Raw genomic sequence first — 13,786 nt, 5'->3', positions numbered from 1 at the left:
AGAGAGACAACACTGAAGCCGCTAAGAGTGAGCCCCTCTGTCTAGATTCAACAAACTATTCTATTTTTCACAGTTGTATAGATATCAATACACAGGCAGTGTAAGTGTGTCTGATCTCACCCAAGTGAAACCATCATTCATAACAAGCTACGTTGTGTTCCATGCAGACCCCGGTGCCCACGGCCAAATGCCCAGTGAACGACTAGATAAGAAGATGTCATGTAACTACGTGCTCTCAATTGAACATATGTACTGCCTGTGCCACTAGCCTTATGCCATCACCTGATGTTATCACCTGATGCCTTAACCTATACTACGTAATTGAACTCATGTACTGCCTGTACCACTAGCCTTATGCCAACACCTGATGCTATCCATTGCATTCAGACATAGTACTCACTACACACTCTGAGTCCTCCATCCCTGCACACTGGGTTAGCTTACTTCCACTATGTATTGGTGCCTGACCACACTCCTCCACCTAATGTACATTTACACTAGACGTTGGACAGGCCAGCCCTACCTACATACTAACCAACACACACACACTAGCACACCTAAGTTAGCTATTACCCACACCTTGTGGACTACTACTATGGACACTGCCAACCCTTATTTGGATGATCCAGCACTCTGGATACGCCACTTTGCTACACAGACCAACTCCCAATCAACCATGCGCTATTGAAACCTCAGACTCAATTCTAGAACCACCCCACCAAAACAACGTCCATACCTGAAGCCTTATAATAGCTCATCCCTATCCTGTAACAACATCACTAACAACTATGCCCCAACCTTACCATGCTCTGACCACCCAAGCATCTCAATTAGAAACTCCAGACTCGGAGCACGATTGCGATTCAAAAACCCCCAACCACACGCCCACATGAGCAACAAACTTCGGCGCAGTAACAATACTCTAGCTAATCTGGCCACTGATTTAGACAGCAAGCTAGCCCCCATCACCATACATGGCCCATCTCTACCATCGCAAAAAACTCCTGCAAAAGACACATTCATCAAAGCAACCTTGGTGAATGCTAGGTCCCTATCCGCCCACGCACTGGACATTGCTGACTTCATAACTCATGAAAAGCTTGATCTCCTCGCAGTTACGGAAACCTGGCTTAATGCAGCCTCTGGACCATCTCTGGCCCTTGCTATACCAAATGACTATGCTATCATAAGATGCGATAGAAACACCAACCAAGTGAAGGGAGGTGGACTTGCCCTCATCTTCAGAAACACCTACGACATTAGAGTCATTCAGGACACTAAAATTCCCTCTGCTGAATCCCTGTCCATCAAACTGCCACTATCACCTAACCACACAGCAACAGTGCACCTCATCTACCGACCATCAGGACACATTTCCTCATTCATAGAGGATATTGTATCTCTTGTATCCACCGACATTAAACCTAATTCACAAACTATCCTACTAGGGGACTTCAACCTTGGTTTTAATGACCCCACGAATAATAATGCCCGTGATCTAGCTAATGCCCTATCAGACTTGGGTCATACCCATATTATGCATGAGCCCACACATATCAAAGGAAGAACATTGGACTGGCTCACCAACCTTAACTGCTCGATCGATCTTCTATCCAATGATCCATGTATTTGGTCGGATCATCATAAAATAACCTTCTCCATCAAAGCCAACACACAACACCCTGCTCCTATCATCGCTCCAGCCACCCGCACTAGAAATAAGAAAGACATTACACCAGATAAACTCCTACCGCTATTACTTCCCCTTCTTGACAACGTGGCCACCTCTGACCCCACAGTCTTAATAGACATTTACAATCAGGCATTACTGAAAGCCTTGAATACCATCGCCCCCCTAAAATTGCGGAACCCTAAACCACAACGTCACCTGAATACATGGTTCACGCTGCATCTTAGAGAACTACGTAAAACTAAGAGAACGGCAAAAGCACATTGGAAAAAGTGCCCTTCAGTAAATAATAAAAATGACCTAATTCTAGCAACTTCTAGCTATAAACAAGCTATTATACTTGCCAAAAAAGACACCTATAACAAAAGGATCGAACAAGCAGGAATCTAACACAAAAGAGCTTTTTAAGATTCTAAAAGAATTAGAATCCCCGATTGCCCCTATTGATAAATGTGTCACAGATGCACTATGGTGCAGCAACATCCAGAAGGCACTTCTAGATAAAATAGACAGTTTACAATTTAAAATCAATGCGAAAAAAGACCTGTTACTCGCTGACCCTGATCACAAACAACGTCCTAACAATTCACCTACCTTTGAGCCAACCTGTAAACCATTTAGTTTCTCACCCCTCTCAATTTGGGAAGTAGAAAACATCATTAGGAAACTTAAACCATCGAATTGCCAAGGCGACGCTTGTCCTGCTCGGATTATCAAAGCAGCAGCTCATGAACTGGCACCATTCATTACTAACCTTATCAACGCCTCCTTCAAAACGGGAGTAGTGCCTGATAACTTAAAAGACGCCTGGGTCATCCCACTGATCAAAAAACCCACTCGACCCAGCCAACCCGTCTAACTATAGGCTGATAACAACTGTACCCTTCTTACTAAAGATACTAGATAGAGCAGCCTACCTGCAAATACAGGCTTATCTAGAAACAATCCTCTGGGACTAAGGCAATCCGGCTTCCGACCTAGACATGGGATGGAAACTGCCCTAATAGATCTCACTACTCAGATTCAAATCTTAAAAGACAATGGCAAACTAGCACTGCTCTTATTGCTTGATTTGTCAACAGCTTTTGACTTGGTCAACCACCAAACGCTTTGCCACCACCTGAAATCTGCAGCTCACTTTTCTGACGCAGCTACTGCCTGGATCAGCTTCTTCTTGGCTAACAGAACCATGAGGGTCTTTTCTCCTACTGACTCGGCTGAACCCTCACCAGTCCCTTATGGTGTCCCGCAAGGCTCTTGCGTGTCCCCAACACTCTATAATGTATTTACGAAGCTCCTTTTCGATATCCTTGACTATCTGGGTGTCACGTATACTAATTATGCGGATGACACCCAGATACTCATTCCTATCTCTGGCGAGTATGAAACTGATAGCAAAACCCTCAATGAAATATACGCAGTAATGCAAGCGTGGATCGCACACCATCGACTTTGTTTCAATGACGAAAAAACGGAGTTGATTATCCTTGGTACTCACGCTAAACTAAAAAAACTAAATACTGCTTTCAAATCGTTCACTATTGATGGTAACCCCACCCCTGTCTCTAATAATACTAAAACCCTTGGTATCTACCTCGATGCCACATTATCCTTCACCAAAGAAACCAATGCAGTAGCGTCTTCAGCCGCCTACACATCTAAACTTATTACCGCATGCAGGCCGTTTATCTCCACTCCCAACTGCATTACTCTTGCTAGAACGTTAGTCTTGTCCAAAGTCGATTATTGTAATGCCCTCTACTTAGGCACAAGCCGCAAAAATATTCACAAACTAAACGTAACTCAAAATAACGCCATTAGGGCAGCCCTCAACATCCCTAAGAAGTCGCATATCTCTGAGACTAGACGTAATCTGCATTGGCTCCCAATAGAGCACAGAATATCCCTCAAAGTTCTTGCCCTTACCCACAAAGCCAGGGCTAACCTCACACCATCCTACATCTCTAACCAACTTACCCCACACACATCTACAAGACCACTTAGAACAGCTCAAGTTAACACTATGTCTATACCGAGATTCAAACTCCATAACTCGGGAGGAGTTAGTTTCCCTGTACAAGCCTCAAAGCTATGGAACACACTACCTGTTCCAATCAGGTCTGTAACCTCCTTCAACCTATTTAAACGCAACACCAAACATTGGCTTCATGACCTGGACACATTGACAGCTTAACATCCTAGAGCTTAGATTTACTGCCTACCCACTGTACATATTGTAAATAATATTACTATCTGTCTCACCTTCGGCCCACCGCCTTAATTGCAACATGTATGCTTGTACCTGTAATACCAATGTATGTATTTATCTGTAACCGCAACTATTGTAACTGTTGCCTACTGCTTGCTAATGTAACTGTACTCTTATGTAACATGATCAAAAAACGTACACGCCCGTATGCCCCTGGGCCTGGTTGCGCTTTATAAATAAACCAAATAGAAAATACAAAATGCAAAGGGGTGGGAGGTAAAACAATGACTTAGTACTCCATCCTTGTCAAAAGGGAAGCAGGCAGGCATTATCAGCTATGCAGCAACTTGGGAAGCGGGGAGGCATTATCAGCTATGCAGCAACTCGGCAAGCGGGGAGGTGTTATCAGCTATGCAGCAACTCGGGAAGTGGGGAGGCATTATCAGTTATGCAGCAACTGAGGAAGTGGGGAAGCGTTATCAGCTATGCAGCAACTTGGGAAGCAGAGAGACGTTATCAGCTATGCAGCAACTTGGGAAGCAGGGAGACGTTATCAGCTATGCAGCAACTCGGGAAGTGGGGAGGCATTATCAGCTATGCAGTAACTGGGGAAGCAGGTAGCCGTTATCAGCTATGCGGCAACTCAGGAAGCAGGAGGCATTAGCAGCTATACAGCAACTCGGGAAGCAGGGAGGCGTTATCAGCTATGCGGCAACTCGGGAAGTGGGGAGGCATTATCCATTATGCAGCAACAGGGAAAGCGGGGAGGCGTTATCAGCTATGTGGCAACTCGGGAAGCGGGAGGCGTTATCAGCTATGCAGCAACTCAGGAAGCGGGGAGGCGTTATCAGCTATGCAGCAACTCAGAAAGCGGGGAGGCAATAGCAGCTATACAGCAACTCAGGAAGCCGGGACCCATTATCAGCTATGCAGCAACTCGGGAATCGGGGAGGCGTTATCAACTATGCAGCAACTGGGGAAGCAGGGAGGCGTTATCAGCTATGCGGCAACTCGGGAAGTGGGGAGGCATTATCCATTATGCAGCAACTGGGAAAGCGGGGAGGTGTTATCAGTTATGTGACCGCCCAGGTTTAAGGCGTCTAGCAGTCTATGTTCTAATGGCAGAATGTAAAAACATGAAGAAAATACATTTTTTCCCTCGATTTTACATTCATCGATACAAGAGGCCATCGGCTCTGCAGGGCCTCCTGCATTTCACGACGACCCTAGTACATACATTTACATTATGCTTGGAATTCTGTTTCTCTCTCATATAGGGTTAAATAAACTTGTTCATGATTTAAACTCCCTGGTGCTGTGACTTGCCAGATCCTTACCTGACATTCCAGCCCTTTCTCTGGTTTTCTGGGATTCCTTGCTTTGGGCAAGCAACCACAGCTAGATCAAATATTGTTCCTATTTGTGGTTGCCTGCATTCTGAAAACGTTCTTTTTTCTTTGTTTTAATGAACTGCAAACGATACCAGAAACGTACCTTTAAGAGAACAAGAGTGAAAAACAGTGCTGAACTTGCCCTAGTTCATTTTACGTGTGCTTACAAAGAGCACTCCTGTAAGCATGGCACCTTCATTGTGCATTCTATCCTGTTCTGCGATGGCGATGGGAACACGCACATGCTGACTCAAAAGCTATGTTTTTCAGGCTTTATTTATAATGAAAGGTGGAGTCACAAGTCATGAGAACGCTCACTGGAGAGTATGAAATGTAACTCAAAAGAACAAACAATTAGCAGACAGTCCCTATAAAGCCCACATTGTACCATAAAGCTCTCTAAATTAAGGATGCCCTGGGCACCCCTTTCGGGGCCAAATACGCCCCTTTGCAAAGTGTTGGAGGAACATTTTGAGGTGGAACCTGAGACTCGTAGACTCCTTTTGCAGGTTTCGCTGGACGGGCAGGGTGAGACAAAATGCCTATGGGCCCTAGGAAATTCAGAATGCACACACCTACAAACAGTGACAATATGTTATCCAGTTCTGGTCTCTAGGACCAATGCAAGATATTAGCCGACGTCGGTGGCTTTGCAGCTGCCACCAGCATGAGCTAATAGTTTTGCATCAAGAATCCAGATGTGGGGAAGGAAATCTTCCATGCAAGTACCCAGGTACAGGAAGAGTACTTGCGATGCCCAGAGAGAGAGGCAACCTACCAAGAGAGTCCCCTAGAGCAAGAGGGAGATCTACAGACCTTTCCCAACAGAAGAACTATGAGAATCCTTGAGGACCAACAAGGGGTACATCAATTGACAGAGGCCAACCACTGTCTCGAAAGTGATGCAAGGCCAAGACAAAGACTAGCCATTGCAACACCTGCTCGGAGAACCGTATTCAACCAGTTATCAAGAATACTTCTGGGGCTCATAACTTGCTGTGACTGTGAATGACTTTGTTGGACAATGACTCTCTGACGTCTCAAGAATACTTGGACTTGCGACGATATATGAGGTGGTCATGCTCAACTCAGGGAGTTCCTCTCCCCCCCCCCCAAGCAAGGTGGCGGGCATCCAAAGCGATTATACAGAGTCAACTTTAGTGAGGCCTCCAATCCGTCTTGCACCACCCCAATAAATATACTCTGTACCACCGATGAGCTAGGAACTAGGTTGGTGTGTAGTAAGAATATATATTTATTTAAGGTTTGATAAAGAGGACTAGCAAACAAAACATCAACCACCAATGATGTGGCACTACACAATATCACAAATTCAAATTTCTTGCACCAATTCACTAACGTATATTTCCAATGACCTTGCAGATACTACAACACACAGGTAAAATTTAGAGATGTACAGTTATCACTTTACATTAGATTTCTTGCAAATTAACCAATAAGAAACATACAAAACACACAGTGATTGCTTAGTTTGTCACACTACTCCTTTCTCCCAGCAACCCCTACCCTGCAGGCATCAATTAGATATGACTCCTCTGATCTGAAGGCAAGGTACATGGAGTGCGAATATGGTAGCAACATCGTTTTGAGGTTTTTATTTTAAAGGCAAAGTCAAGAAAGAACTCAATGAATGGGAAAATTGTTTTGGGCTTTTTATTTGCATGAAAGGCAAAGGCCCTCATTACGACCCAGGCGTTGGACCATGGTGCTAATAGCACCATGGTCCATGCCGGTAACTTACCGACTCGGCCATGGCGGAATGGAGAATTACTGCCCCATTCCGAGGTTGGCGGGGCGGTAATTCCCCATGCCGCCATGGCCCTTCCCCATTCCCATATTTGCCCCATAGGGCTCAATGGGAATGGGGAAGGCGCTAAGTACGGTGCCGCAAATTGCGGCACCGTACTTAGCACCAAGGTCCCTTTGCGGGTTGGTTTTTTAACACATGCTAAAAGCAGGCGTTAAAGTGCCACCCGCAAAGGGACCTCGTAATCAGGCGTTAAGGGTTTAACGGCGCCGCCACCTTTTACGGCGCCATTAACCCCTTAACGCCTGGGTTGTAATGAGGGCCAAAGTCAGGAAAGGAACTCAATGAATAGGAAAATCGTTTTGGGCTTTGTATGTGCATGAAATGCAGAGCTTTGGAAAAATCATTTTGGGATGCAAGTACATAAATGCAAAATTTTGTTTTGCACCCTCTACATTCACTTGAATAGCAGCGTTTTAGGGTTACTACTATTTTGGGATTATGGACACCCTCCTTCGGTACAGAAGACAGGGGTTTCAGAAAGGTAGAGTCACCCAAGTACCTTATTGTCTATATCGACTCTAACACACTGGGCATGAACTTTGTTAGTTTTGAACTCTAACACTCATCCCGTGGTTTTCTATATGGGAATTAATTTATTTAACTTCAATTCAATACGCTAAGGATCTACAAATCTTACCCCTCCCCACAATTTAATGGAAAGGATTAAGGCAGGCAGTTCCCAACACAATTCAATTTAAATGGATAGGATGATGCTGTATAGTGGAATTCATTTGAAATGGATTTAATAAAAATGTGCCAAGGGTCTCCCCAGTACAACAACAAGCCCTACCCGCTATGGGAGATGAGGATTAAGGCTGGCAGATTCCACCCTCCCCTATTTTGATAACTTTGGGCTATATCTACTTACATAGGAGGCCCTGGTTATGGGGCTTCCAGAGAAACAGCAGGGCTCCTCTGAGGACAGCACAGATCTGTTCAAAGGCTTTGGTCACGGATAGTCCCAAGCACCCAGACTTCCGCTGGCACCTCAAATGGCAGGCCCAGCTAGCTTCTAGATTTCCCAGTCTGTCTCCCACGCAATGTTTAAGGTCCAGCAATAGAGTGGGGAAAGTCAAAGTAAAAATCAAAAGTCCAAAGAAAGGTCCCAAGAGTCGAAAGTCTTAGAAAGATGAGCCAGCCAGTCTCAGATAGAAAACTGATCTCTTATAGAGCTGGTGACACTCAATGACTACCTTCTTCTAGATTGGGTACAGACTTACACGTCGCCAGGGGGAACGGCTCTCTTCCTCTGATGCCCTTTTGTTCACCTGGTATGTTACACAGTCATTCAATAGAGTTTGCCATTCTTTCCAAGTGTATTTATTTTATGTATGTATTGTATTTGTAGGTAGCTCCCAGACACAGAGGTAACACAGTGCTAAGAGAACGGTACAGAGTAAATGAGAGTTAGTACGAGACAGGCAAGTTGCAGCTCTAGCATGGGTTACACATAAATGTTGGACAGTGTAGTAATTACTTTCTTTCAGAAGGACGAATAGACAGGTTCATATTGGATATACAAGCAGTTGCAGGTCTGGAATGAGTTACACATATTTGTTAAACAGTGTTGTTTTTACTTTCTTTCGGAAGAGTGAGTAAGCAGGTTCATCTTGCATATGCTGGGGAAGGGCGTTCCAGAGGGCGGTAGGGATGGTAGTAAAACAAGAGCCCCCAACTCTCTTTCTGGTGAATCTGGGTGTGAGCTGGGCTGATGTGGAGGAAGAGCGGAGATTGCGAGTGTTGTGTTTCTTGGTGATATGGTTCATGAGATGGGGTGGTGTGTAGGCAGCGGTAGTTTATGGTAAGGAGTTTAAATTTGATGCGTGCTTTGATGGGGAGCCAATGCACCTCCCCTCGGATTTGTGAAATGTAATTGGAGCGTTTCAGGCCCCAGACTGCTCTGAGTGCTATTTCTTTTGTAGCAATTGGAGTTTGTTGATGTTTTTGGTTAAAGTATCTGCTAGGATGGTTTTATAGTAATCCAGTTTACTGCCTATGATGGCCCTGGCTAGGTCGAGGCAGTTGTTCGGGGTAAGGAATGTTCTGGAAAGGTTAATAAGTTTGGTGGAATAAGCCGCGGAGGAAGCGGTTGCTTTGACATGTTTCTGCTTGTTTAGTTCTGAGTCAAGGTAAACGTGTAGCGTTATGACGTGGGCAGGGACAGGGATAGTGTTTTCGTCAATGCAGAAGGAGGTGAAAGCAAACGTCCACTCTTTCTTATTGGTACTTTCTTTGTCTGGGTTCCAGACCCTTCTCAAACTTCCTTCATCGAGGTCCCAAACCCCTATATTGTGTTCAGTGGGCTTCACCTCCCATATGAATTGAGGAACATTTCCTTCTTGACTAAGTTCCTTATTGTTGGGGTCCTCAACCCTTTTCTGGTGGTCAATGGTTTTGAGGTTGACACTGATGCGAGGAAGATTTCCTTGGATGCACGCTTGGTACCCTTCACTTTCTTTAATATTGGGGTCCTCAACCCTTCGCTTATGAGTAGTGGACTTATCCCTTCCACTATGATGGTGGACTGTCTCCTCTATTGCTTATCTGGACTTGTTCGGGGTCCTCCACCCTTCCCTGATAGTCAGTGGCCCTATTGACACAGCCATTGGGACGACGAAATATTACTCAGAGGCAGTATTCTTGATGGTAGGAGTCCATCACCCTTCTCTGGTAATTAGTGAGTTTATTGGTACAGCCACTGGAATGAGGAAGAGGAGGTGCACTACACATTGGGTTTTTTGGTGTCCCCTGGGTACTGTGGTTACCAAGGGATTGTGGGGAGTTAGCCTTAGCCTGCTTTACTTGCGCTGCCGTGTACCCTCTGGGTCTTCCATACCACCTGTTACCTTGATTTGGGTGTAGGTGCGTCACTGGGGTTTTCGAGGGACAGCGTTCCTCCTACTTGCTTCTGTAGGCTCTTCGATGTCAGGTGGCGATTCCACCAACAGTTTTCTTCTGCTCGACTTCCCTCTGGACGGATTCAGAGGCCCACTCCTGCGTTCCTTCCTGGAAGTTCACGCAGCCGACTGCCGGCGTCCTCCATGTTCTCTTTCCTCTGGTCTGCCAAAGGAGTTTGAACGTTGAGCACCAGACGAGCTGCGCACTCACAGCCTATGATGACTCTGCTTGACACAGTACCTAGTCCATTGTCTGTTTTTATACAATGTGTCAAGTTCCTATTCGACCCATTTCTAGCTTTTGGTCCCAATCCTCATGCTTCAGTGGGGGCACCTAGTACCAATACTTCTTCATGGTTCCCATGTTCCTCTTCATCATGGTACTTGTGGTCACACTGAGGTCTTCTGTATCATAATAGTTCAGAGATCTACTGTCTAAAAAGATATTAGCAGAGGACAGAGGAGCAAGAGAATGTGTTGGTGCAATGGTGTTTACTGGGCCACACCCCAGGTGGTCGTCCTTGCCCTCAGGACGGGGGTTCCTCCCCATGAGGTTCTCCCGCATTGAGCCACTCCAAGGGGATTATTGGGTAGTGGCCGCACCTGCCTAGCCAAATGGGAAATGTCTCCCACCTGGGGAGAAGTGACAACACCAGTGACTCGTCACACAGGGCATAATAAATACTACTGCATTTTTATGGTCCACTGGAATAAATTGTAGTTCTTGACTTAAAAGAGTTGGGATTCTGTTTGGAAAATCTATTTCCGGATTTTACAGTAAAGAAATATGGCAAACCTAAACTGCATTTGGTGTGCAAATGTGTCTTCCTCCTTGCTCACACAGCCACCACGGCCTAGGCTCCTACCTTCTTAAGTCTGCCAGCAGCCAACCGCTCAGCACGGCTCAACCATCCTGCTTTCTTCTTTCTGCAAAGTCGCCTGACTGACTGATTAATTGGTGTCACTGTTTTTTGTGTGTGCATAGGAGGGTCCTTCTTGTGATGCCGGTGTCCTGCGCAATGGCAGTGATGATGTTGTGGCCACTCCTTTACTCCCTGCCCTCCTTGCCAGTAGGGGGAAACGCTGGGCCAAATCAGGTGCGGCCCCAGCGAGGAGGGGAGCGTTGCGGGAGGAGTTCTTCCCAGCCCAGCACTTTTCTGGGAGCATTACTGGCTCATATGGCCTGGACGTTGGCCAATGGATGAGTCCAACGTCACTCCCCAGGGTTATAATATGGCCACAATGACAAGGAACGCAGCTTGTATCAGGTGGTAATGGCCTGGGGCCCGAGTTGATAGGTCTTTCTTTCTTTGATGCACCTTGGTCTTTTTAAAAGTGCTTTTACCGGACGCTGTTCACAAGTGGAAAATCATTGTTGATTATGTTTGTCTTGTTTTGTATCTTGTAGTCGCAAAAAAGGCGGTGGACTAACACCAGATATCAGCCCGGAAGCACAAGAGAAAAAGAAGAGGCCGACCTCCTCCACCGCATCCTACAAGCTCCGGAAAGTCAAGTCCCTGGCAAGTTTCCACACCCATCACCACCCTTTGTAAAAGATCGGATGGTCCATTGTTCTGTATGGGGGGCGGGGGAAGCGAGGGGGCTGGTGCCATTTGCACAGGGTTGCAGGAACTGCATGCCAACTCTCACCTGCAGTAGATGAGAGGTACTGGACCGAGGCCTCATGTCGGAGAGTTCATGCTTGAAGTGGCCAGGTGCCCCCAGGCTATATAGAATATGGATTTTTTTTGTTTTAAAGGGCGATTGCCAGCTCTGCTCAGCAGGGAAGGAAATGCTTTCACAAATCAGTACTGCACACCCCAGGTGGGATGCAATAGTTTACAATGGAGAGTATCAGCACTTCCACACAGAGATAAAATACCTTCACCCTTAGTGTACGAGACTGGTCAGCAGGGAGGCATTACTTTCAGGGGGAGAATGCCGGCCTTTCTGTGGAGTAATACTTTGCTTTCAATGTACTGGCCCTTCCCAGAAGGAATGTCCGGCTTTCTGTGGGAGAGTACTGGCACTAGCCAGCAGAGATGCCTTACGTTTAACGAGAGTACCAGCACTTTCCCCACAGTGTCTGCGCGGCTCTGCAGCTCTTCCCTGTGTTCGAAGGGAAAAGGGAGGCACTAGATGGTAAGTACTGTGAAGATTAAGAAATCACACAAATGATGTTAAGCACATTTCAGGTGCACAAGGGAGGCCGCCTCAAGGCCACTTGACTTGAGACAGAGACAGGACTATAGAGAACAAAACCGGATGTTGCCACACAGTAGGCCTATGATGCACTCCTAGGGGGACATATAGTCCCAGTGGTGTATCAATGGTCCATATTCTGGGTTGCCCAAGATGGGGAGACCCACCACTAGACCAGTCAACTTTACAGTCAACTATTCAGTATTCAGTAATATGTCATTCCAAAGTGAATGATTGCATCTTGAATTACTGAATACTGAATATCAGGGGTGTTGCTAGGTCTGGAAAAGATCCCGGGCCTACGCTAATGTCGCAAGTCTCAGGATTCGGGGCTAGCTAGCCATTTATTGTAGCCCCTAAGATTCTATCCGGGGATACAGCCAATACACCCGGGGCTATAGCCACCCCAAGCCCCCCCCTAGCAACGCCTCTGCTGAATATGAACAGGTCTGACAACCTTGTCTTATTTTACTGTACACTTGAACATTAATTCATGATTTCTTATAGAAATAAATTGTAACGTTGACTGGTCTATTGGTGGGTCTCCCTATCATGGGCAACCCAAAATATGGACCATTGATACACCACTGGGACTATATGTCCCCCTAGGAGTGCATCATAGCTCTACTGTGTGGCAACATTCGGTTTGGTTCTCAACAGCTCTTCCCTGTGGCCACTTCCTATGTTTCTGAGTTTAAAATCTACTTAAACACACAGAGCGCCACAGTTAAATAGTTCATCATATTCGCAGGTTGTCTTTTCTTTGTATTAATGTCGGGGGTTGGAGGTCCCGGATCATTGAAACGAATACCAGGAAAGACAAGCTGTAGGTAGGGAGGAGGGGCGGTGGGGTGTCAATTATCCTGCACGAGGGTCTGTAACAGGGAATATTCTTGGGGAAACAGAAAGCCGTCCCCCCAGGGGCCTAGCTGATCTCATCTAGCAGAGGGCACCAGAGCCCGGGGGCCAGTGCAGCAAAGTGCCCTGCCTTAAAGGACCACCTTGGAGCACACGAAACCCAAGACTCAAGAGCACAAACTGCTAGACCCCCCTGCCACCTGCGTAGCAGCCTCAAAGATTGGAGTTCGGGGATCACCCTGCACTTGATCCTCCAGTACAGGGGGGAGGGAGGGAAGTGGCGCAGAGACTAGCTCGGCCTGCTACCCCGGGCTCCCTGCAGATACCGATGGCATATATTCCTGCACTTGGTAAAGGATGGGAAAATGAGGTGTCTGCAAAACACATCCTTCATGCACTTGGAAACTGATAACGATCAGACCTGCTGTATGCATGTAAACATGCCAGGATTATCAGCGCAAGGAGGCAGGGAATGCACCCGAGTGCCTGTCAGCTGTACTCCATCACTCCTGTCTGATGCTGGCATCAAGCACCGTAGGGGACCCGGCGTTCCTAAAAGTAAGACGATAGGGCAGCCCCTAACCCCGATGCTTAATGGGACATTTCACAAAGATAGTTATTCTAAAAAGGAGTCAGGCATGGGAACCGTAAAACACAACAAAGGTTAAAAACACAGAAAGCTGGAAGAAGAGGAAAAATCAAAATGTC

The 13,786-nt window shown here is 46.3% G+C and overlaps 1 protein-coding gene across 1 annotated transcript in view; it reads left to right on the top strand.

The window, feature by feature from the left end:
- FBXO16 (F-box protein 16) overlaps positions 1-13,786 on the top strand; it is a 621,955-nt gene that overhangs the window by 483,798 nt on the left and 124,371 nt on the right. The window contains exon 7 of the mRNA XM_069605696.1: positions 11,427-11,538. Coding sequence (XP_069461797.1) covers positions 11,427-11,538 — 112 coding nt within the window. The remainder of the gene's footprint in view (positions 1-11,426; positions 11,539-13,786) is intronic.

Source organism: Ambystoma mexicanum, chromosome 4p (assembly GCF_040938575.1).
Source record: "Ambystoma mexicanum isolate Mex_15411 chromosome 4p, UKY_AmexF1_1, whole genome shotgun sequence".
NCBI lineage: Eukaryota > Metazoa > Chordata > Amphibia > Caudata > Ambystomatidae > Ambystoma > Ambystoma mexicanum.
Note: the sequence above shows the minus strand (reverse complement) of the source record. Positions and strands in the feature narration are given on the sequence as shown.